Source organism: Sus scrofa, chromosome 16 (assembly GCF_054392235.1).
Source record: "Sus scrofa isolate SSC_HxYL_T2T_F1_AM1 chromosome 16, Sscrofa_HxYL_maternal_Yorkshire_Landrace_v2.0, whole genome shotgun sequence".
Taxonomy (NCBI): domain Eukaryota; kingdom Metazoa; phylum Chordata; class Mammalia; order Artiodactyla; family Suidae; genus Sus; species Sus scrofa.
In genome coordinates, this window is record NC_139398.1 from 65,994,652 (window position 1) to 66,018,667 (window position 24,016).

At 46.7% G+C, this 24,016-nt stretch overlaps 1 protein-coding gene across 7 annotated transcripts in view; it reads right to left on the minus strand.

Annotated features, from left to right (window-relative positions):
* Positions 1 to 24,016, minus strand: part of DOCK2 (dedicator of cytokinesis 2) — a 425,062-nt gene that overhangs the window by 40,124 nt on the left and 360,922 nt on the right. For all 7 annotated transcript variants that reach the window (XM_085001779.1, XM_085001778.1, XM_085001782.1 and 4 more), the window contains 4 exons: positions 19,455 to 19,603; positions 11,433 to 11,518; positions 4,776 to 4,932; positions 2,196 to 2,236 (listed from right to left, as the gene is read on the minus strand). In XM_085001779.1, the coding sequence (XP_084857905.1) occupies positions 2,196 to 2,236; positions 4,776 to 4,932; positions 11,433 to 11,518; positions 19,455 to 19,603 (433 nt within the window). The remainder of the gene's footprint in view (positions 1 to 2,195; positions 2,237 to 4,775; positions 4,933 to 11,432; positions 11,519 to 19,454; positions 19,604 to 24,016) is intronic.

The window sequence follows — 24,016 nt, forward strand, 5'->3', positions numbered from 1 at the left end:
TGAGACCTATGCTAAAGTAGACAGAGCCAGAAATAGAACCAGGTTTTGACACTAGATATTTCTGCCTCGACAGTCACTTTTCCCCCTTAACTTTCTGCTGACCAATAGTGCTATCAATGGACTTGTACAGGACCTGCACAGAGGGAATGTTGAGCCTGTGGTCAATGCTTAGAAGCCCCTGTGTGCTGGCGAATCCTACCTTATCTCCACCTGCCTGCCTTTGGTTTCTTATATTCCTGATGGTTGGGTCCAAAAACTTGAAGAGAGGAGTCAGAGGGAAAGCTTCCCTGCTGCTTCCAACTTCTTAATTGGCCAAGGCACCCCCTCCTGTCCTTTGTCAACTCAAGGGTTGAGTGACCAACTACAGAGCTCAGTGGACGACACCCTGATGGGCCAGACTAGGGATTCAAACACAAACAGATGCCAGGTGGGCAGCTTGAGCGAGGTATGGGATGAAGTTCCCTGGGGAATGGGGACGATGCCCTGACCAGAGCACCCCTTCCCTGTCTAAAGGGGCCGCCACCACCTGGCCTAAGTGATAGTGGTCAGCAAAAGATGAGGGCCCAGGGTTGCCGTACCTTCTGAGTTTTTCAGCAGAAAGAAATTTTGATTTTTATGTAACATCTCTAGATTTTTAAAAACTGGCAACCAATTAAAACTTTTTAAATACTATGCCTGCCAAACAGGACAGATTTTCAGACTATATTCTGTTTACAACGTCTGGTTTAGGCAAATGCGGTTTTCCTAGATTACTATAGGATTCAGATCTCCCAAGCTTATGGAGATCTGGGATTCACCATCTGTGTTTCTAAAATGGGAAGAAAAGAAAAAAGGGTTAGGGGGAGGGAACCGTGTGCCAAGCACTTTACCTGTAGCGTCTCATTGAATCCTCAGGACTGAATGGAAATACTCCACAGGGGGACACCTCAGCCCAAAGAGACCGAGTGATTTATCCAGGGTCCCAGAGGAAAAAGGTAACCCCCCACCCTGGGCCCTTCGGACCAAAGCTTTGTGCTACCAGAGTAAGTCACGTCTGGCAATGTTATAAATACTATCCAAGCTCAGGACAACCTATGGAATTATCTTTTTTTCCAAATGATAGTTCCTATTTCTGGAATAACACTCAACTAAGTATCTAAAAATATTTGCAGTAATGGCAGAGTAAGTTTGGGCTTGGAGTCTCTGGTCTTTGACAGAATGTACCAAAAGCCTTGAAAAAGCTGTGGTCATTAACCTTATGGTGAATTCCACTTTGTGAGCTTCTGTCTCCTAAAGAGATGCATAAAAACACACATCTGAGAATTGTGTCATTGTATTATTTATGATAGAAAAAAGTTGAAACAACCTAAATGTTGAACAACATAGGATTGGCTATATAAATTATGGTATATTCTGGGAAGAGAATTTTTATAGTTTCATTAAAAATTATGTTGAAATACATCTGTTGACATGGAATTCTTATCAGGCAAAGAATAAATTATGAGCAATATGATCCCATTTTTGCAAAAAATATGCATGCATAGAATTTGATCTATATATAAATATTAAAAGGTCTGAGAATATGTATAGATTATGGGAGTTTATTTCATTCTTTGTTTTGCTTGTCTGTATTTTATGAGGATTTTTTTGGTAATAAGTATGTATTATTTTTGTAACGAGTAAAAATAACAATAAAAAATCTTCAGAAAAAAAAAGGGATTCTGAGAAACACCGGCCAGGGAGTTCTTTGCTCCAGGCAAATGTCCCCCCCCAGTCCTTCAAATAAATATCTTTTAAATGCCCACAAAGAAGCAGGCATCATACATCTTGGTATTTTTTCCCTTTGAAGCTGGGCTGGCCAATGATTTAACTATATGCCTCCCAAACCCTGGACTAGGGCTTCACATGGCAGCCCTATAACAAACCTAAGTGCAATGCACCAGCTCAATCCACAATGTGGGTTAGAGAAAATATGATCTGTGGATACAGAAAAACAGGATGGCAGGTCAAGAGAACTCCAAGTGGATCTGAGGGGCTGATTGCAGGAGAATGGAAGGAGTTGAATCTGGGGAGACTGATAGGAATCAGTCCATAGAGGGCCTGAGTGTCAAGAAGATAGGCTTAAATTCTATCCTGAAGGCGGTGGGGAGCCATCGATGGATACTGAGCAGGAGAGTGACACGGCAGGCCTGGGTTTTAGAAAACAAAAATCTTACCTTATGTACATCTCTTCCCGATTGTTATCTTTGTAGAAATTCTAGATAAGGGAGGAGAAACAGTGATGAGTGTTTTTCCTTGCAGAGCCGGCAGGGGTGGAGGGCATTGTGAGGATGGTGAGGGGAAACCGCTACCCACTCTCTGGGCACCCCGAGATCAGAACCAGAGATTTACTTTCCTAAATGCATCAAACAGCTTTGTTATAAGATTCTGCCTTCAAGTCACTTCCCTGATCCTTAGAGTATAAAAGGACCAAGGAACTATCTCAGGCATCACATGGTCGGGGTCGGGGGGGATGCGTGTAACCGAGCTATTTACTACACCGAGAGGTGGGCTGCCAGGATGGAGCCCGTTTACTTTGACAAAGTCTCCTGTGAAAGGCAGCCCAGTGCGATCTTTAAAAGCTCAGACCCTGCCCTCGGGGGGACCTGAGTTGGAATCACAGCAACAGCAATAATCGGAGAACAGTGATAGTGATCACAACAGATCCCAGTGATGATAACAGATCATAACTTCTGATGGTGCAGAACTACCAGAAGTGATGCTGAGAATCCACAGTCAAAAACATTTAAACTTGCCAAAACCCAATCCAGCTCAAGGCTCATTTAGCTCAGTAGTTGTCCTGCAATCTCGTGCGTTTTAAAATAAGCCTTTCTGGAGTTCCTGTTGTGGCGCAGCAGAAACGAAGCTGACTAGCATCCATGAGGATGAAGGTTCGATCGCTGGCCTCGATCAGTGGGTTGGGGATCCGGTGTTGCTGTGAGCTGTGGTGTAGGTCACAGACACAGCTTGGATCCAGCATTCCTGTGGCTGTGGTATAGGCAGTAGCTGCAGCTCTGATTTGACCCCTAGCCTGGGAACCTCCATATGCTGCAGGTGTAGCCCTGAAAAGCAAATAAAATAAAATAAAATAAAATAAGCCTTTCAGATTTGGGGCCAGGAGGTTATGATCTGATCCATAAGCCACATTTTGAGAAAATCCTGGTTTAATGTGCATATGAGGTTCCGAGAGGGCGAGGTGATGTGTTCCAGGCGCTCCAGGGCACAGTCCTGAAGGCAGAGCCATACCAGACCTTCAGACAGCCCCACTCCATCTTGTTCTCCCTGATACCATGTTTCGGACACACATCAACATCTAGCAGAGTCTAATTACTTACAGGCCTGCCTGTCCCAACTCTCTCCCAGGTCAGATTCTGATAGTTGAAGGTCAATTTCTACAACTCCCACCTCTCCAAAGAGAGAAACCACTAAACTCCTGGAAAACCCCTCTTCATGCTCTTTATGTAAATTAGTCCTTGTGGAGTTATTAGCAATGAATTCCTTTCTGCTGTAATCAGGAGTTTTCAGCTCCCCTTAGCATTGCAGAAAATCAATGGCAATATCGAGGTTGGTTAAAAAGAGTCCACTTAGGGTAAACAGAGGACACACGACAGAACTATGGGGATAGGCTTTATATTTCTGGAACACTGGGAATGGCAGGGGGATTGAGGTGACAGATGCCTCATGGTCTTTTGGCCAACTTTATTCATTTAAGCTGCTTTGGGATGGGCTGGCATGCTGGGTATGAAGCATCGTGGCTGCTACTAGCTGTCTTAGGACCACATTACAGGACCACTGAAGGGAGTCTTTCTGGAGGCTGGCCCAGAGCAGTCGCGTGGTACAGGGGTTAAGAGTCTGGGTTTGGGATTAGCTTCTCTGGTTAGCCTGTCCCATGGTAATTTTCTATAAATCCTAGTTATTAGTATTGCTTCCTTCTGTAAAAGAAGGAAACTAACCCATGATGATCATTTAACCCTGGGTCAGGACTGCGCAGTCTATGAAAAAGGTATTAGTCCTTTTTCCATGGAGCAGATAAGCAAACTAAACCTTCGGAAAACTTCCTTATGTATTCCATTAATTGTTAGAGGTTAGGATGAGAAGCCATTGGCTGTGTGACTCTAAAGCTCATACTTTTAACCACTTTCTACTGCCACCTTCCTTCCACGTCATGTGTCAAGCACTAAAGGAAATACTGTCATCCCTTGGTATCTGCAGGGACTGGGTTCCAGGATCCCCACAGATACCAAAATCCGAGGGTGCTCAAGTTATATACTGCATATAAAATGGTGTAGTATCTGCATATAACCTATGCACATCCACGTACTTTAAATCATCTACTTGTAATTACTAAAACAGTTTAAATGCTATGTAAATAGTTGTAAATTCAATGTAAATGCTATGCAAATAGTGGCCAGCAAGGTGGCAAATTTAAGTTTTGCTTTTTGGAACTCCGTGGAATTTTTTTCCTGATTATTTTCCATCTGCGGTTGGTTGGATCAGTGAATGCTGAACCCATGGATAGGGAGAGCCCACTATACTCATTCCCATTTCATCTGTAAGGAAACTGAGGCATAGAGACGTGAAATGATTGACTTCAAGATACAGAACTGGCAGATGTCAGGGCAGGGATGCCATCTCACATTTGCCTGATTTCTAAAGCTTTCAGGGATCCTTCCCCAACAAGAGCAACAGTGGAACCCAAAGCCAGGCCTGCCTGCAAGACTCTGCTCTGACTTGGCCCTGGGGCAGGCCCCACCTACCAGCAGGTTTACAGTGCAGCTCATGCGGTTGTCTTTGCTCTCATCTGTCATCACGCCCCGGTAGTCCAGCAGCTTCTCCAGGAGGCCTTTGACCAGGTTCACGAAGTTCTCCACGGACTTGGAGATAGTCGGGTGTTCTGCGGCACACTCCATCAGGCTGCGCACAGACACGAGGACAGTGAGCTCGTGGCCACAAGAAAAATGAGGTCGGGTTGGGGCCAGGGCTGGAGTAGGGTGGATGGTGTACAAGCCAAACCAACCAGTGAATCTGGTTCATTGGCTCATTTTGTTCCTTTACTCGAGCGCTTGTTCTTTTATATATTTATGTTCCCATACAAAGTAGAACATATTTAAGTTACTCCCCCACCATCAAAATGAGAAACAAAATAAAAATAAATTTCTAGTTTGGGCATGGGTGTTGGGGAAATGGTCGCTTTTACCAACCCATATTGGGAGTGAATCAGTACAACTTTTGGGGGGTAGCAATTTTCACAATATCTGCCAAAATTGTAAGGGTACATACCCTTTGATCCAATTATTCTACTTTGGAGAAATCTATTCTATGAAATAATTCCAGAAGTATGCAACATGTATTTATAATCTTTACAAATTGTGTCTAATAGTGAAATAGTTGGAACCATCTAAAATGTCCAGTTAAAGCATACTCACAAAACATAATTCTATGAAGCCATTGAAAAGTATGAGAGATCAATGTGTTTTGACACAAAAAGCTCTACAAAACAGTATAGTTGAGAAAACCGAGTCTCAGAATACTATTTGTTTCTTATTGAACCAACTCATGTAGAACTGCCACATCCCAGGCATTATCCAGGATGTCTTACAAATTTTAACTCATTTAATTTCCCATCACTGTCTTATGAAATAGGATGTTTGCAGGTGGGGAAACTAATGCACAGAGAGGTTAACGAACTTGCCCAAGGTCACACAGTTGGTAAACATCAACAATCTGCCTCTAACACCTGCTCTCAACCACTAAATATTCTATGTAAGTGGCAATGTGTGTCTCCTTCATGTGTCTCTGTGTGTTTATAAATGTGACAGACTCAGTCAAGAAGGATAAGCACCAAACTCAAAACGGATGTTGCTTCTGCCCAGGGGTCTAAGGAGGGGAATAGAGGAGGACAATGCTCATTTTTCATTTTAAATGTGCATAGAGTATTTGAATAATTTATAGCACTTATTATAATATTAATAGTCTACATTTTAAAGACAAAAATAAAAATGGTGACATTCCTTAAGTACCTATTAGTTACTAGGTCCTATGCTAGGCATTGTGTGGGGTGGGGACGGGGACAAAGATATAAAATAAAAAAAAGTGGAATTCCCATCATGGCTCAGTGGTAATGAACCTGACTAGTATCCATGAGGACTTGAGTTCAATCCCTGGCCCTGCTCAGTGGGTTAAGGATTTGGCGTTGCCATAAGCTGTGGTGTAGGTCGCAGACGTGGCTTGGATCTCTCATTGCTGTGGCTGTGGCATATGCTGGCAGCTGCAGCTCCAAATCAACCCCTAGCCTGGGAACTTCCCTATGCTTCAGATGCAGCCCTAAAAAGCTAAATAAATAAATAAAGATAAAGTAAAAAAAGAAGTATAAAAAGAATTATGCCTACCCTCAAGCAGCTCACAGGCTAGGTAGGGAGAGACAGATGGATTAAAATTTGATTAATGACTACTTCTTATTAATCACTTATTCTGTACTAGACACTGTCTAATCCCTTTTTAAAAAAGAAATGAGGATGGTAATTCTGATAAAGATTATAGATGAGGTAATCAAGGCTCAGAGAGGTTAAATGCCCTGCCTGGGATCACTCCAGTAGTAAGTGGTGACCTTGGGTGTCAAGATGACCCCTGTTCAGTGTTTCCCACAGAGAAACGCTGTGGGATGTTTTCAGGCATCTTGTGTAGACAAGCATTTCCCAGGCTACGTTTGTCTCTGCCTACTCTCCGTGGAGCAGTTTAAGTCCCAAGCGCTCCTAGGACGGGGAAGGTGAGGAAGGCAAGGACTCTGGAGGGTCATTTTGCCCAAGCCAGGCTGCAAGGAGGCGACATCTCAAACTGTGGCTGCGATCAGACAAATCCATCTTCGCCATGGAGAAGCACCTGTTCCCCGCTCTCAAGGAGAGATGCAAATTACCCTGTGATTTCAGCCTGTCTGGCTCAGTCACAGCTGTGCCTACCTCCTTCGGGGATGGCCATTGCCAGCTCTGCTTTCCATCCTAATGACAACGCAATGAAATCCTGTCCCAGTGTTTAGAGTGCGATTTTCACAACTTCCCAGGTAGAAGGCATCTCAGGGTCTGAATGTGGCCAGAACAGTGGTTTTCTGCCCTGGTCGCATGGTAGAATCACAAGGGGCGCTTTTACAAAGCTCAGTGTCCACCTTACGTCAATGTCTTTGTATCTTTGGGGATGGGGGCCAGGATCCAGTATTTTTTTTTTTTTTTAAGTTCTCCAGGTGGTTCCAGCATGCAGCCAATATTAAGAACCATTTGTGGGTTTTTTTTTTTTCTTTTTTCTCTTTTTAGGTCATCCCTTGACACACGGAGTTCCTGGGCCAGGGATCAGATTTGAGCCACAGTCATGATCTATGCTGCAGCTGAGGCAATGCTGGATCTTTAATCCACTGTGCTGGGCCAGAGATGCTGCCTATCCCACTGCAGCACAGTAATGGTTCAGGAACTCCAAGAGCCATTGGTTTGTGCAGTGCTTTGCGTATTGCAGTGCTCGGGAATCTCTTGGGCATGACATTCATTGATTCTAATTCAGCAGATTTGGGCTAGAGCCTGAGATTCTGCATTTTAACAAGCTCCCAGGTGATGCTACACTCTTGGTCCTTTGAGAAGCAAGGGTTTATAAAAACAAAGTCTTAGCTTTCTTCATCTCTTTATTCTTTATCCATGAGGTAAGAAACCTGCTCATGGGGTCTAGGGTTGGTGAGGTAGGTGGGCAGATTGGTTTGAAATCACCCACCCATCCACCACCTCCCATCTATCTATCTGTGAACTCAACGGTCCTATTCCAGGAACTTGGAATTCAGAGATCTCAGAACTAGAAATTCACTGACCTCCAGGAGTTCACAGTCTAGCTGTGGAAGCAGATATAGAAATAAAAACTAATCACAATATATGGTTCTATCATTTATTGAGTACTTGTGTTCCAGATGTTGTGCTAAGCTGGTTTTATTTAATACTCACATAATTTCCTTGAGGTTGGTGATATTATCACCCTCAATTTGTAGGTTAGGCTCAAGACCCATGGGGCTGGGTTCTAACTAGGTCCTAGCAAGGTCATATAGGGAACGTATGTGATAATGAAATAGAGCTGTGAGACTCTTGAATTGATGCCATACCCCCTCACTTGGTGGAAGGAGGGGAGGCAGAACACTGGCCACTCTACAGCTGTGCTCCTGCCTTGGGGAGGTGGTGCTGGAGGGAGCACACACCTCCCAGGAATTGATGAATTGATTTGCATTCAGTATGGAAGGGCTTCAGAGGGGGGAGCCCAGGCACATCCTCTGTCAGTGCTGATGGAAGCGGGCTTTTATTTATTCCTTTAAATATCATGTATGGTGTACATCTTAGGACAGGTCCTCTTTCAGGCACGGAACCAGTATGAGTGGGATCTAGGGCCCAGAACACACATTCTCTGTTCCTTTCAGGCTTGCAGCCCCCTTGCCACTTCCAGAAATATTTCTGGGAAGATGGAATACAGGACTGTAGAAAATGTCTCATTACTCCATTCAGTGTGGGGCCCTCACTTTAAGACAGATGTGAACTAATGGGAGTGGGTTCCAAGGAGAGCTCTAAGGATAGGAAGGAGTGGGACGCTCTGTAAGGTTGTGCACTTCACAAGAGCACATGCATACTGAAATTCAGCATCACTCCATGCCCTAACTCTTGTGCCTAGATAAGAGCATCGGCTGCCAGTGGAAAGGAGTCCTGTTCTACTCAAAAAGCACCATCCAGTTACCAACCCATGTGCCCACAGAGCAGGCCCTGTATATCAGTGGAGGCTCTGAATGAGGGGCCGGGAGCAAGGGTTAGAGTAGCTGATGTTGAGTAGTATGGAAGAGAATGACAGGTAGGCTTATGGCTTCAAATAGCCACATCAGTATCCACCAGATCAGTGATGATATTAGCCACTACTTCCACGCTTCCTACGAGGTGTCCTACGAGGTGTCCTACGAGGTGTCAGAAACTTGGCCGAACACTTTTCATGACTTTTCTTGTTTATTCTCAATAAAAACTCTAAGAACTGGATAGGGTTTTTATCCCTAATTTGCAGATAGGGAAACTGAGACTCAGAAAGTCAAAAGGAAAGAACAGGAACTTGGCTCCTGGAAGTTCTGATGGGGTCCTGACTCTTCGTGTTGGGCTTGATTAGTTTTGCAAAAGTCATTCACACCTCTATTTCAGGAGAAAAATAATGAGCTGTTTTTAATTTCCTCGACCTCTCAGGACTCCTTTTACAAATAACCGCTCAGGAAGGATTTGAAAAATCCTGCTGATCATCTGAAGACTGGCTGCAGAGCCCATCCGCTTATAAAAATGGAAATTGTCAGCACCTTCCCTGATTTCACTTCTGGTCAATATTTAGATTTCCTTCTCTTGAGCTTTAAGAAAAACATTAACTCGGGCAAAATGTTGCCTTCCCCCTGGACAATCAGTCTTGATACCCTGCCTAGGAGCAGACAGTGGGTTTCTCTTCTGGCTGAGTGGCATTTGCTTTCTACGTGTTTAGTGAGGGCTGGTGGCAGGGGCGGGGAGGGGGGCAGCTAGGCCAGCTGGGATGGATCTGTCTGGGACTCCACTCTGTCCACTGGGCTCCAGCTGCTGGGCAGGGCAGAGAGGGTCATTGTGAAAGTCAGGACAAGACCTCTGGTCAGCTTTTGTTGTTGAAGTTATAAAATATTCCAAGAGGATTGGGGTAAGAGTCCAAGATCAGATTTACATCAGAGAATCATTCAAATCAGAGACTCTACAACTAGGAGGGAGCTTGGGACATCTGAGCCACATTCCTGAACCTCAGGCAAAGTCACCATGGTGTCGGAGATGGAAACTGGGAGTCGGGCGAGAGATCAAAGAACACCTCCTGAGCTTCTACCTGCTGTGTGCACATGCTTTAGAGTTATTCACTCTTCAGTATAAGCACAGGAGGCTTATTTCCCCATTTTACAGATGTGGACACCGAAGCCAAAGATGTTTCTTGATTGGCCTAAAGTTGGGCAGCTGTTTAGTGGTGGAACCAGGAAGAAAATGCAGTGTCTTCTTCTAACAGTAGACACATGGCCAACATGCACCTCAATAAATGCTCAACATCATTAGCCAAGTAGGAAATGCAAATTGAAATGACAATGGGATATCATTTCATACCCACTAAGATGGCATAATGAGGAAGGCCAATATTAACAAGTGTTGAGAAGGATGTAGAGAAACTGGAACCCTTGCACATTGCTGGTAGGAAGGTAAGTGGTACCGTCTCTTTGGAAAACAGTCTGATGGTTCTTCAAAGGGTTAAATGCAGAGTTACCATATGACCCAGCAGTTCCACTCTTAGGTATACATCCATGAGGACTGTACACATGTGTTCACACAAAAGCTTGTATGTGAATCCACATAGTAGTGTCATTCTTAATAGCCAAAAAAGGAGACAGTCTAAATATCCATTAGCTGATGAATGAATAATCAAAATGAGGTATATCCAAACAGCGAAATGCTATTCAGCAATAACAAGAAATGGAGTCGTGATGCATGCAATGCATGCTACAGCATGGATGAACCTCGAGAACATGTTAGGTGAAAGAAGCCAGTCGCAAAGGACCGTGTATTGTATGATTCTATTTATACGAAATGTCAGGGAAAGACACATCCATAGAAAGCCCAAAGGAGGGGAGGGGATGATACTAAAGGGTATGGGCTTTCTTTTGCAAGGTCATAAAAATGTTCTAAAATTGATTGTGGTGATGGTGGCACATCTCTGTCAATATACTTAAAGCCATTGAATTGTAAACATTAGGCGAACTATGTATGTGGTAAGTGAATTACATCTCAAACTATTACAACAGTGTCCTGCGTCCAAGTTCAGGGCTCCTGGGAGCGGTGTACTGCCCGCTGCCTCTGGAGTCCAGCAGGGCCAGGTTATGGTCCCAGCTTGTCTACTGGACTAGTTTGGCCTGGTTTCCCCAGATCAGACACTTCCTTGTGCTTTAGGGGCCACCTCTATAAGATGGGATCAAACACAAAACTCAACTAAAGGGGACAATACAGGGAGAGCACTTAGCGTGGCTTCCACATATCACATGTGCTCCATAAATGTTGGTTATGATCAATATTGGTCAAAAATGGAAAAAGAAAAAAGGAAAAGACAGCAAGAATTACTCCATAGCTGAGAGATAAGCTAAAGGAACATTTTGGTGGATGAGATCCCTCTTTCCAACACAGACAAGCTTCTTTTCATCTGGTCTATTCCATCAAGATCAAAGAATAGCCACTGCAGAGAGATGAGAGGTTTCTTCCAAAAATAGTTTCTCTAATACCCGTGAACCTCCAGATTGAGCTCCAGGGAGAAGAGAGCCACTGAAGCCTCCTGGAGACCCAAGCCCTCCTGGTTCCTCCCAGCCTGGGCACTGAACTTACATAGACTCCAGCAGCTGCATGTACTGCTCGTCCCCTCGGCCCCCTTCCACCTCATGGTCCAGCTTGAGGATGATTTCGTTTTCAAACTGAAGAAGTAGGAGACAAAAATAGCAACAATGACATTAGAAGGCTGAATGTTGAAATTGGTTAATTTATTATTGTAACCAAAGCTTTAGGGAATGAACATTTATCATCTCCTAGGTTTAGTGCTGGGAAGTGGGAGTACAAAATGAAACAGATTACTTCTGCAATTTAGGAGTTTCCAGAGAGGGAGAAGGAGAAGAAGGAGAAAATCTGCAGGGAAGGCTCACAAGCCATGCCATTTGAGCTTGTTCTCAAGTTTATGCTGTAAGGGGCTAGAAAGAAAAAGGATGTTTAAATCAGAGGGTATAACATGTGCAAAGACACTGCGGTATGTGACATAGCATTGATCTTCAGGGAGCAGCATGATGTCATGAACAGGTATTATTTCTGCCTGCTTAGCATTCCTTTCTCTATACTTTGGTAATCACATCAGCCCAAATTCCAGTTTGTGGGACTCAGGTGAGCTGACCTAGTTCCCAGTGTGGGTATATGACACAGGCCAAGCTCTTGATCAGTGTCTTTCATTATCCAGACCCCACAATTAGTAAAGGCCTAGATCAAGCCAGTGAGACTCAGATCTGAGGGTTTGTTCACCCTCTTGGAAAAAAGTAAGTCTTTTTACCTAATTTGAAGATTATAAGCCTGAGGCTGTGGGAGATGACCACAAGGAAAGAGCCTGACTGAGAATGATACCAATGTAGGGGAAAGCAGAGAGGGGAATATGGAGAGATATGGAAAGCTCATGCCATTTTTGAGCCCCTGGACCCAGCCATACCTGAAGCTATCCTATTTACATGAGCTGATGCCTCAAAGAGTGACAACTGTAATGGTCAGAGATCAGACTAGCCCTGAAAGAAAGTATGCACTAGAGTTTTACCAAATCTTCTAATACTGAAGCCACAGAGTATTTTGTCTTCCTACATTCAATGTCAAGAAGCATTTCACCTAGATGAGCTCATGGCTTATCCAATATTTTGAAGGGCCATTCAGTGTCTCTCTTACACGGCTGTAATGCAAAAATGGTTTATATACTGTTTTAATATCATGGCCTATGAGGCCATCAAAATCATGCAGTTTTCTCATCTCCCATTTAACACTAGATAAGAAACTGGCACTTGAAAAGGGAAGGAGGCTCTTGGCAAAGGTCACCAAAGTCCAGGGAGCCCTTGGGCACTCCTGGATCCTAACGCGGCCCCCTTGCCCTCAGTCCTCACAATAACCCCATGAAGTTTGGAGGTCAATGGCTACCTTTAAATGACGAAATGCATGAAAAGCAGCCAGTCCCTGCTTGGCACCACCCTCAATAAGTGTCAGTTATTATTACAGATGCAGTAGAGGCACAGAGAGTTTAAGTGGCTTGTCTAAAGTCTCAGATGAATGGCAAAGATCTTTGGGCAGGGTTTTTCCATTGCACAAAGGATCAAGCCCAACCTAGTTGGTTGGAATCTATAGGTGATGGAAGGCAGGAACTGGATTCACTTCCCCCGTTCACAAATCATCCCTGGTGCCATTGTTCCCTCACTTTTGTGGGCTGAGGGCAAAAGGAAAGGACCAGAAGCTTGTGCTGATCTAGCTGGTGCTGAGAAAGAAATTCCTGTGAGTCTCCACCATTGAGGAAGATTTATGGAAGGAGATACACAGGCCTGGAAAGATAGGTAGGATTGTGATAGACATGAAAAGGAAGGGCACTTTGCCCAGCTGTGGGGGATGGACTGAGCAAAGGTGTGGAGGTGGGAATGTGGAAAAAGACCAGGGGAGCAGTTCAGCTGCAGCAGAGAGTTTAGGAAAGAAAGGATGGCGATGAGAATGGACACTTCAATGGGGGCCAGTCGGGCGAAGGTCTGGACTGCTGATCCACACATGAATTATGCCCCTTATATGATGCATTTTGTATGCCAAGTGTTATCCAAAATTGGGGATTGGAGGCTAACATGATTAGACATGTCTTCTGTGCTGACCGGAGGGCAGGAAGAAATATAACCAAGGGACAAGAGTGGGCTCTGATGACAGGTCATGGTTAGTGTAAATAAACAATGTCTTTAAATATCTCCTCCAGGGAGTTCCCATTGTGGTGCAGTGGAAACAAACCTAACTAGTATCCATGAGGATTTAGATTTGATCCCTGGCCTCACTCAGTGGGTCGGAGATCTGGCATTACCATGAGCTGTGGTGCAGGTTGCAGACATGGCTCAGATCTGGTGTTGCTGTGTCTGTGATGTAGGCTGGCAGTTGTAGCTCTGACTCTACCCCTAGCCTGGGAACTTCCGTATGCCATGGGTGCGGCCCTAAAAAGCCAAAAAAAAAAAAAAAAAAAAATTCTCCTCCATCTTCTCCACCATCTTGGCAGAGCTACTAGGTCTTTCTAATCCTCTAATCCTTGCACAGTTGACATCAGGGCTCAGCAAATATTTTCTATCAAGGGCCAGATAGTAAATATATTAGGCTTTGTGGGTCAGTTTCTGTCACAACTACTGAACTTAGCTGTTGTCGCACAAAAGCAGGCACAGGCAATACAAAAACAAATTAGTATGACTCCACCCCAATAAAACTTTATTTACAAAAACAGGTGGCAGGACAGATTTGGTCGAGCGCCATTGTTCGTCCATCCTGATCAGTACAATGGGCATAACAGTGCTGCCTATTGCATGGGGTGGTTAGGAGGGCTGGGGAGAATTTATCTATAAAACACTAAGGGAGTGCATAGGCTCGAGTGCAATGGGGCTTGCTTGTTGTCTTACGATTACTGCCAATGTTATTGTTTTTATTGCTGCATGTTACTGGAAAGCAACTTGGGGGGGAAAAAAAACAGGCTTTTTTTTTCTTGTCTGAGTTTTTCAGTGGTAAATGCTGGCATGGTTCCTCCTTGCGAGATCCACTTTCCTCTGGAGCGAGAAGTGGATGGGGTAAATAAGCACTTGTCTCAGGGTCACAAAGGAGCCCGCGGGGAGGGAAATTATAGGGTGCCAGGAATGTGCGGAGCTGATGACGCCAGCCACGCCTGAGCCCTTGGGCGGGCTGGAGAGGGAAGGTCTCAGTTAAGCACCTCCCGGAGAAGATTCTGGCCCTTCGAGGGACTGCCAGCGGCAGGAGCTGTGCTCAGGAGTGGCCTTGACCACAGGCTTTGGCATCCAACAGACTTAGTTTGAGTCTTGCTTTGACCATTTTCCCCATCACGTGACCTTGGGCAAGTTACTAGGCTTTTGTGAGGTTCAGTTTTCTTACCCATTAAAAGGAAATTCAAAGCAGCACCTACTTTACAGGGATGCTGGGAGAAGTTAAAGGGAAAACACATGTGAAAGCCTTGGCCTGGGGCTTAGCACATAGCAAGTGCTCAATATTTGTTAGCAATTGTCATCATGATGTTGACACTGCCCTTGTCACTAGCGTTGTAATCTCATTTAACCTTAACAACCGTCAAGGGAGCTGGATATCATTATCCATATATTATAAATGAAGGAACTGAGACAAAGTGGGATCTTTTGTCTTGGATTTCAAAGGAGGGGTAGACTTGACTTAGGACAGGCCTAAGGGTCCCACACACTCCCAAACATACACTAAGCCATGTCCCCATGACAGTCCTTATCTCCAACACTGTCCCCATGCAGGACTTAGGGTGTAGCTCTGGTTCCTCCCAATTAATTCAATTTCATCCACAACTGCCTCACATCACTGACTCCTCACCCTGCCCCTGCGATGTGGGTATTTGTGTAGGCGCATTCGCAGGCTATTTTCATAAAAGTTAGATGCTGCAAGGTCCAGTACAAATCTTAAACACTCAGGGAAAAGACTGTGAGCTCTAGGATTTCAGACCTGCTCTGTGGGACCGACCCCCCTTGCAACAGAACGACCTCCCCTGAGCCTCACCTTGGCATCATGCCTCCCCTTCATGGCTTCTGCTGCCTCTCTCAACTGCTCTTGGCTATTCTCGTCATGTTAGCCTAGAGCATTTTTTGATAGGAGCCCAGCCCCACCAAAGTGTGAAATTCAAGGAGCCAGAGCTCTTCTCCAAAGAGGGTGCTGACTGTGACATGGGAGGGGCAGAGATGATGTGACAGAGCAGGATGGCAGAGGGATAACAAGGATGAAACCAGCACCAGTAAGTCAGCCTGTGGTCTCCTTTGATAACGAAATGCTGGGTGTCCTGGGGGAGCCGCTGTGGGAGGAAGCTGGAGAAGAGAGTGTTGTGAAAGGGGACGCTGATGGGAGTCCAGGCAGCTTGCTAACTTTCTCTGAGTTATCTCATCTCTCCCCACTTCATTACCTCCCCTGGGGAGCTGGGGTGCAGGAACCTATAATGGTATTATTACAAGACACATTTTCCGGATGAAAAACTGAGGCTGAGAAAGGCTAAATAACTTATCCAAATGCATTCAGTTTACAAGCAGCAAGTCTATCTGACTCCAAAGCACAGTGTCCAGGAGACAGGTGCTCGGTACATATGTACTGAATTGATTTCTCTTTTCCACATTAAGTTCTAAGTTATTTGAGTACCCAGTTTACTCCATGCCAGGACTTAGTCTCAGTGGAACCTGCCAACCTGATAGCCCTGTCTATTAATTCATTCAACAAGCAATTATTGAGTTCCTGCTGTGTTCCAGGCACTGGGTTAGGCGCTGCTGTGAAATGCTATTATCTCTTCCTTCTCTGAGGGATTCTCTTTGGACCTCCTGCTGCTCAGGGCTCAGACCCCCAGGCTGACTGGTACATGATCCTGTTCTAGGGTCTGCATCATAGGTAAGCACACACTACTCAGTCTCTACACCCAAGGACCTCCCCTCCTTCCCCCAACAGCATCAAGAAAGCCCGGAGCCTCTCCCTCCACAAAGAACTGGCCAGAAAAACAACTGGTCTACCCGGCCCCCTCAGGCAGTGGTTAGCTACCCTCATTTCCCTACATTATAAAAACATTTGCCACCGTGTTCCTCTGTATCCAGGCTGTTCCTCAGAAATGCCGTAGGATGGGGACTAAATGTCTCCGTTGACACTGAGAACATCGACATGGTTGGTGTCACGTTCATGTTCAGGCGCTTGATAGGTGCTGGGAGTTCAGGTCTAAGAGAATCCCTTTGGCTCTCAACGAGCTCATGGTCTTGTGATATAGGCAGACCTTTGAGCAGACCGTCATGCTATGTGACACAGTGATATGCCCCATGCAGGCCAGATGAAATGCATTTCAGTTTAACTGGGGCATAGCCATACCAGCCACAAGGTGGCCAACTCAAGACCCCTCTTGCTGGAACTTTCCCATCCATAACCTCACCAAAGGAAGGGCATATACCAGGGATGTTAAATCCAGCCTGGGCAAAGGACAGAGGCCCCTGAGACAGCCTGGGTGAAGTGATGTACTCATAGGGGTAAAGGCTGTCCATCAAATGCATCAGCTTTCTAATTCCTGGGCTAGAAGAGGAAGCAGGGAAATCAGGCAATGAGGTCGTGAAAGAAACAGAGCAGAAAGAGAAACTCCTAGAGCCTCCTGGGCCCTCAGAATGGAGCCCTTCCTGTCCCAGTTCCACCCATGCACATCCTACTGCGTCAAATCTGTCACCTTCATTCAGATGCTCTACTGCCCCTGGAAGCAGGAAAGACTTTCCCAACATGTGAGGCCACAGCTGCCTGATCTGCCATCACGGTGGCTTGGGGCTCACGGGGGCCTGGCATCCTCCCTTTCCTGGGGACATCGTCCGTGGCTGCTTACTCTGAACCTGGGTCTGCTCATTCCACAGCTGGGCTCCCACTAAGCACCCCACTGGTGTTCATTGAGAAGTTGCCCCATTAGTCAGCCTGATGGTCCTGTCTCTTTTGATGCAGTAGCGATGAAGAGAAGTGACTGGGGAAGGAGCTCACAGTGAACACATGCCTGGCGTTGAGGAGCCCGAGGATGACTCCATTCATGGAGAACAGGTGGGTGCACACCCCCGGGATGCTGCGATAAGGAGACCCATTAGGGCAGGAAAACCACACGATGGGCCAGCCTCCGAAGACATGAGGCCACCAAACGCAACTGTCAGGTCATAATCCAGACAAGACCGGACACACTTCTCTTTCAGACATTGTGCACAGAGAACGTTTCTTTTGCATACGCCCTGGGCATCTTCTGAGCCAGTGGGTATCCCCACCTCTGGTGCCCATAGCCTTGGCTATGTCCACGTGCAGTGGAGATCTCCAAGATTGGTTACCACATGGAGGGGCTTCCTCAGGTATTTAACCCCAGATCCTCTTCCCTAGAGCATCTGGTGGGATTAGTGCTCCACAGAACATATTTGAAGAGAGCCCTGCTTGAGAGGATGCCATTCATTCTTTTGTCCAGCCAGCATTTACTGCCATGATGTCAACTGCTGAATTGTGCAGCGGGCACAGCCCGGGCCTGGAATCGCAGTGACCTGTGTGTTGCAACCTCTGTTCTGCCTCTTTCTTGATGTGTAATTTTAGGTAAATGACTTCACCTCTCTAGGCCTTGGTGTCTTCATGTTAAAATTGGGAAGACAATGCTGCCTACCCTGTAGGGTTGCAATAAAGAAGATTACACGAACTAACGTGTGGAAAGTACTTACAGTGCCAGACACAGAATAAACGCCTGGTTAATGGCAGTCAAGGTCACCACCACCATCATCATCGCTTTTATGAGATGAGGATGAGGGAGACACAGAAAAACGCACAGAAATGAGTATGGTCTATGATAAGCATACCTCAGACAGGCAGGGTGACATAGGAATAGAGGGCAAAGATCTCTTGGAGGTTGAGCACTGGGCTGGGCTTTGTAGGATCACTAGGAGTTTAGAAGGCGCTGGCAGGCAGGACCATGAACATGGCTGAGAATTAGAGGAGGAGGGAGCAGGAAGGAGGAAACTCACCAAAGCAACACAATCCTGCAGACCACGGGGATGCCCAGAGAAGAGGAGAGGTGGGGAAAGGGCTGGAGAAAATGGCTGGAAAGTTTGACTCAAGGCCAGAGCAAGGAGGGCCTGGAATGAAGGCTATGGGGTTTGGACTTTATCAAGTGAGGGTTAGAGAACCAATGAGCAAAGAAAGGGCAGGATCCTTAAGGGTTTCAAGGAAAGGTGGTTTGGAATCAGCTGCCTTTTAGAAGGCACTTAGGTACCAGTTTTCAGGACACTTGTTGGATGGCAGGATGGGGTGTAGAATGAGAGGCGGGAACGCTGGGGAGAGGGAGGGGGAGGAGTCCAGTTAGGGGTGGGAAGGGGACCAAGAGGACAGGAAGGCGAGGCCTGAGGACACCACGAGGGCAGCCTTGACAGCACTTAAAGCCCAACCTTCCTAAGCTGGGCACAACTGCTGAACATTGCCAGGAACCTGCGGTGGACACGAGGGCTTATTCCACTGGCAGAAGCATCTGGAGTGACTGGACCCAGAAAAAGGTCCCTGTCCTTCAAGTTCGACGGGAGTTTCAACGAATATCCTTGACTGGTGGCCCTTATGTTGGACCAGGCCCTGCACGCTGAGGAAAGCCTCCCTTTCCATCCCTGTGGATGGGTCTCCAGCTCTACTTGCTGTCAACTCTGGGGCATGGCCAAGTCTGACACCTGGCGGGGTGGGCTCTTTCTTGGCAATGCGCATCTTCCAAGTTAGCCCAGGAGCGGAAGTGCTGGACAGAGGTGGGGGGCAGGGGGAGGGGGAGACCCTTTGATCACACCTTGAGGGGGCTCTTAGGGAGAGAAGGAGGATTCTTAGACTGCCGAGAAGGGGACCACACTGACAAGCAGCAAGAAAGTGCATTTTAATCTCGGCCTCAGGCAGGCACGCGTGATAGAATACTGACCAAATCTAATCTGCCAGCTCATTCCGGGCACATGAAGAAATATCCCCAGTCTACCGTCAAGCTCCTGAATGAAGCCCAGGCATATGGAACGAGGATGTCATTATGGGGAAATGGGCTGGGGATTAGGGATGCTGGCAGGAATTCGCAGCCTCATTTTTTACCTTTTTGAAATCCCCACTCCTTTGATATTCACACAGCATCATGTCGAAGAAGATTGGGATGGTAGCTTTCCGGAGCTCAGCTTCGGGGATAAGTGTCATTTCTAATATCGGTCCCACCATGCCCGGGATGAAGCAGATTTTGTTCTGGCCTGAAAGAGAAGAGGGACGTGGACCCTTGAGACCATTTTCTCAATGTACAGGTTCTTCTCAGACCAAGCCCAGGGAAAGGAAAAAGGGAGGCAGAATAGGAAACACAATAGCTAACAGTTCTATAGTTGTTTACCAGGAGACAGGCTTTCTGGACACTTTGCATGCGCTAACTCTGGTAAGAGGACACGCGTCATCCAGAACGAGCTCCGTGGTTAAGGGTAATGACCCCGCACGTGGAAAGTACGACACGGTCTACAAGGGCTTTCACCTGCATCGGCTCCTTTGCAAACAGGGCCCTGACGGACCGTGCTAGTGATGGCAAATTGCAGGGATACTTGAAATCATGTCTGTCTGCCACCCAGGCCATGTTTCTGAGACCAGGAACACATGCATTTGCCAACTGTGTCATGAAAACGAGAAAGCGCAACATTTGCTTCCAAGAACTTGCTATGATAGTATGGTCAGGGTGATAGTGGGGGTTAAAACTTTACTTTCTGGTTAGATGAACTATGACGTCTTGTTTCTTCTGCCTCATTTCAAGGCATTCCTGCACCTCCTCCCCTGGCTCTTGGCATTCTCACCATGCTGGCCTGGTTCCAGTGTTGCAGGCTCACCTTGCTTCCTCACGGCCAGGCCTGGGCACACATGGCTTTGTGGATAATGCCTTTCCCTGCCTGTTCCCCAACACCTGCCCATTACCACCTGGCTTCCCCTGGAATCAAGCATGAGACAGCCTTACCACACGCCCCTCCCACCCCCAGTCGGTCAGATGCCCTGCACTGGCTGGTGGTCTGTCTTCTCAATCAACTTGGCAATGATGTCTTTATTTGTGGAGTCATGGGATAAACATCTGCCTCCTCCACGAAGAGCTTCGTAAGAGTAGAGACCATGTCTGTTCTCATTATCTGTAGCACTGAGCATAGAACATATTAGATCCTGCCAGCATTCCTCTGCTGAATGAGGAAATCAATCTGTCTGGCTCCTACCCTCACAGGCTGTGTGACTTGGATATATGTCTTATAAAAACACAATTGCAATAAGCAGCTGTTGAGAAAACACATCTGTGTATCCTAAGCACAGCGCTCAGGGGAAGGTGTAGTGTGGCCCCAGGGTTAAGGGCACTGATTCTGAATCTAGATGACTTGAATTATGTAAATGGATTCTGCCATCAACTAGCTACGTGATGTCAGGCACCTCCTGAGGCATCAGTATCCTCGCCTGTAACATGAGAGAATAACAGTATTTATTTCATAGGGTTGTTGTGAAGAATAAATGAATGCTCATTTATTAAGAGCCCAGGGTGGTGCTTTAGGCACATGGCATACTTTGTGTAGCGTTAGCTCTTACTGTTGTGATGATTGGCCAAAATGAACCATGAAGGGCAGCCTTGTTGAGCAGAACTGAGCAGACTGCTCAGGATACACCCATGAAATATGGCAGAGGAGGGGAAAGGAGAGGGGCACTTAGGAAACACAGGGATCTCCTGGGAGCGTGGGCAAGCCTGTCCCAGCAACCCTGTCATTGAACCTGACACACAGTCTCCCATCAGCAGCTGCCTCTTTTTCCTCCTGAGTTTCAGGCCCGAGCAGCCCATCCTGGGTTTCCCCACTGTCAGGATGAACACGCGCGGTCTTTGCCTGCGGGGGAGAGAGCTCCTGGGGTGCAGAAACTCCGGCGGTATGGCCTATAGCCCGGCACTGTTGCTTTCGAGTAGAGCTGAGAAAAGGAGCCAAGAGAGAAGGCAGCAAGAAAATGAATTTTAATTCTGCCTAAATGAGGCTTAATGTTGGAGTGAGTATTTCCCCAGAATTCAGATAAAAAAGGCATCTTCCTAGGAATATCTTCAGTTAGTGAGAGGGCAATGGTGAAGGCAGGCAGAGAGTTGAGTGAAATATAAAGACACTTCTCCAGGACATCAGCTTCATTACATGATACATCTGGATTACACTTTGCTTTGGTCCAAAGAGAGAAAAAAAGAAAAAAGAAAGAAAAAAAAAAAAACTGACTTTCTTGGAGATTTACAGTAACAGCTAATCTAGGTTTTTGATTTTGTCCTTCAAGATCCTTTCAACCCACAGCGGGGTTTTAAAATTCAAAGTCGTGTGCAATAATAAGCAGAAGGTAAATGGGAAACTGTCAGATAAGCCACCACGGAATGGAGAAATTGCTTATACAGCAAAGGCCTTTGTTGGGTCTGATAAGGATGTATTTAAGATGGTTTAAAATAAAAAGCGGACATGCCACAGACCAGGGATTCCTTAGACACTTTTGACCCGCATTCTTTGCAGTCCATGGAAGAGATGTTTGGAAGAATAGGGAGAGAGCAGAGCGAGGGAGATGCTCATCTCTAAATACGGTGTGATTGCAATGGCCCTTACAATGCTCCATAAAGAAATGTTACCCATTTACATCATAAATGGAATTTCAGCTCACTGGATTTTGTGTTCAGGTAATCCGAATGTGTGCCTTTTATATGTCTAGATGTGCATGCACGCACACATGCAGAGAATATATTTGTGGCTAAGTGAAAGTGAACTCATTAGGGAAAAAAAATTCCTCATTTGAGAGACACACCTGCTGCTGTGTTTGAAGAAAGGCAAGGAAGGGAATGGGTGAGAAGGTCTTTTTCACATAATGGAAGCTGAATCTCCCTGGGAACAGATACCAATTAGAAAAGGCTTTTAAAGTGCCGATAAGCCAGCAGGATAAATCCAAATGCCGAATTACACAGGCTTTGGGAAGGGATCTGGTGGTAAGGAGGGCACGGCAAAGAGCTTAGGTGGAAGGCAGTCCCTGGGCTCCTGGCCTCGGTTTCCATTCTGTGCAATGGCCTCGTCTGTCGCCTCTCGGGAGCAGACGGTGAGAGTGTGGGCCAAGGGTCTGAGGGCACTAAAAAGGCGACCCGGCAAAAAAGAAATGACAAAGCAAGGAAGAAGGAAGCGAGGAGGGTGGAGAGGGCAGGAGGAAGGGCTGAGAAGGAAGGTGGGCGAGTTGCTGACCTCAGGAGGCTGACAGGGGACAAGGGCCGGCAAGCCCTGAAGTGAACAGGACGAGAGCAGGTGATCACCGCCACGTCACCCACAAGCCTCCTGGGGACTCTGAAGTAAAGCCTGGCAGATCAGAATAAACCACTCATTCCCTTGAAAAGAGGAAGAAAGAACACCTATTTGCTCCTTGGTCCCAGGCCTGGAGAAGCTCCCACCTGGCCCAGGTGGTCCGTTCCTTCCTCGTCACCCAGAACGTGCCAGGCCCTGGCTTCCCTCCAGGCCCTGCAGAACCTCTGAGCCCAACGACCTGGGTCAGGTCCCCTCACTGTCACTCCAGGCTGTGTGCCTTTGTGCCCGTCACTTAAATGTCCCTGAGCTTCTGCTGTCTCATCTGCTAAATGCAGATAATAATCACCATCCCTGCCTGGGAGAAGGGTGGAGACGCTTAAAACAAAGGGCCTTGCGTGGGGCCTGGCTCATTAGAAGGGCTCGGCAAGGATTCATGTTGATTGTGACGATGACGATGGTGAGCAGGGTAAACTCAGCCTCTGGTGGGTTCTCAGAAGAGCAGCAGGAGGGGCTGTGGTCCGACCTCCTGGAGCTCCCTGGAGTTTTTCAGGGGACTTTTCAGGCTGGTCAGTTTGTTGGTTCACTTTACTCTAGTAAAGACCTGGCGTGCGAAGAAGGTAGACAAATTTATCTTATCTTCCGTGGCTGACACTCACCACTACCCTAACCCCTCTCCATCTCATTTAAAGATGTTATCATAATTGGTCCTCAAAGATGTTTGAAAAGTCCCCGTCTGATTACATCGGTCCACAGCTGACAATCCTTCTGTGGATTCCATCGCTGTGCAAGCCCACGTGGCCTGATGTTCCCTCCTTGTGCCCTGCCTGCCTCCAGATACCGGTCTGCCTCCTGCTCGCCCCTCCTCCTGGAGCCTGCACACTGCCCTCCTCTGCCGGCCACGCTCTTCCTGCCCTCTCCTGACTCCTTTACCACTGAATCCTATGGCCACCGGCCCCCACAATCAGTCTTACTCATTCTCTAAGGTCCTGATGATGGGGATGCAGTAGGATAGTTACACGGGTAGTGAGGAAGTCCCGATAAGAGAGCACAGATAGAGAGGGAAACCTAGGGAATGTGGGGAGACCACTGTAAGTTAATAATTGCTCAAGAGGCCCATCAGAACGAGGCAGGCTTGCCTGACTAGTAGAGGAGAGAGATATGCCTCAGGCCATTGGGTGGGGGATGGGGTGAGGGCTGCATTAGGGTTCAGACCAAGGGCAGGAGTTTAAGGACCTCCCTTCTGCTGATTTGAATAAGCACCATGACAGTTCTAGTTTGACTGTATAGGGTCAAATACCCCCTTACCGGAAAAAAGAGGAAGAGGAGGTCTTTTCCCATCCCCACCCTCGTTGGATG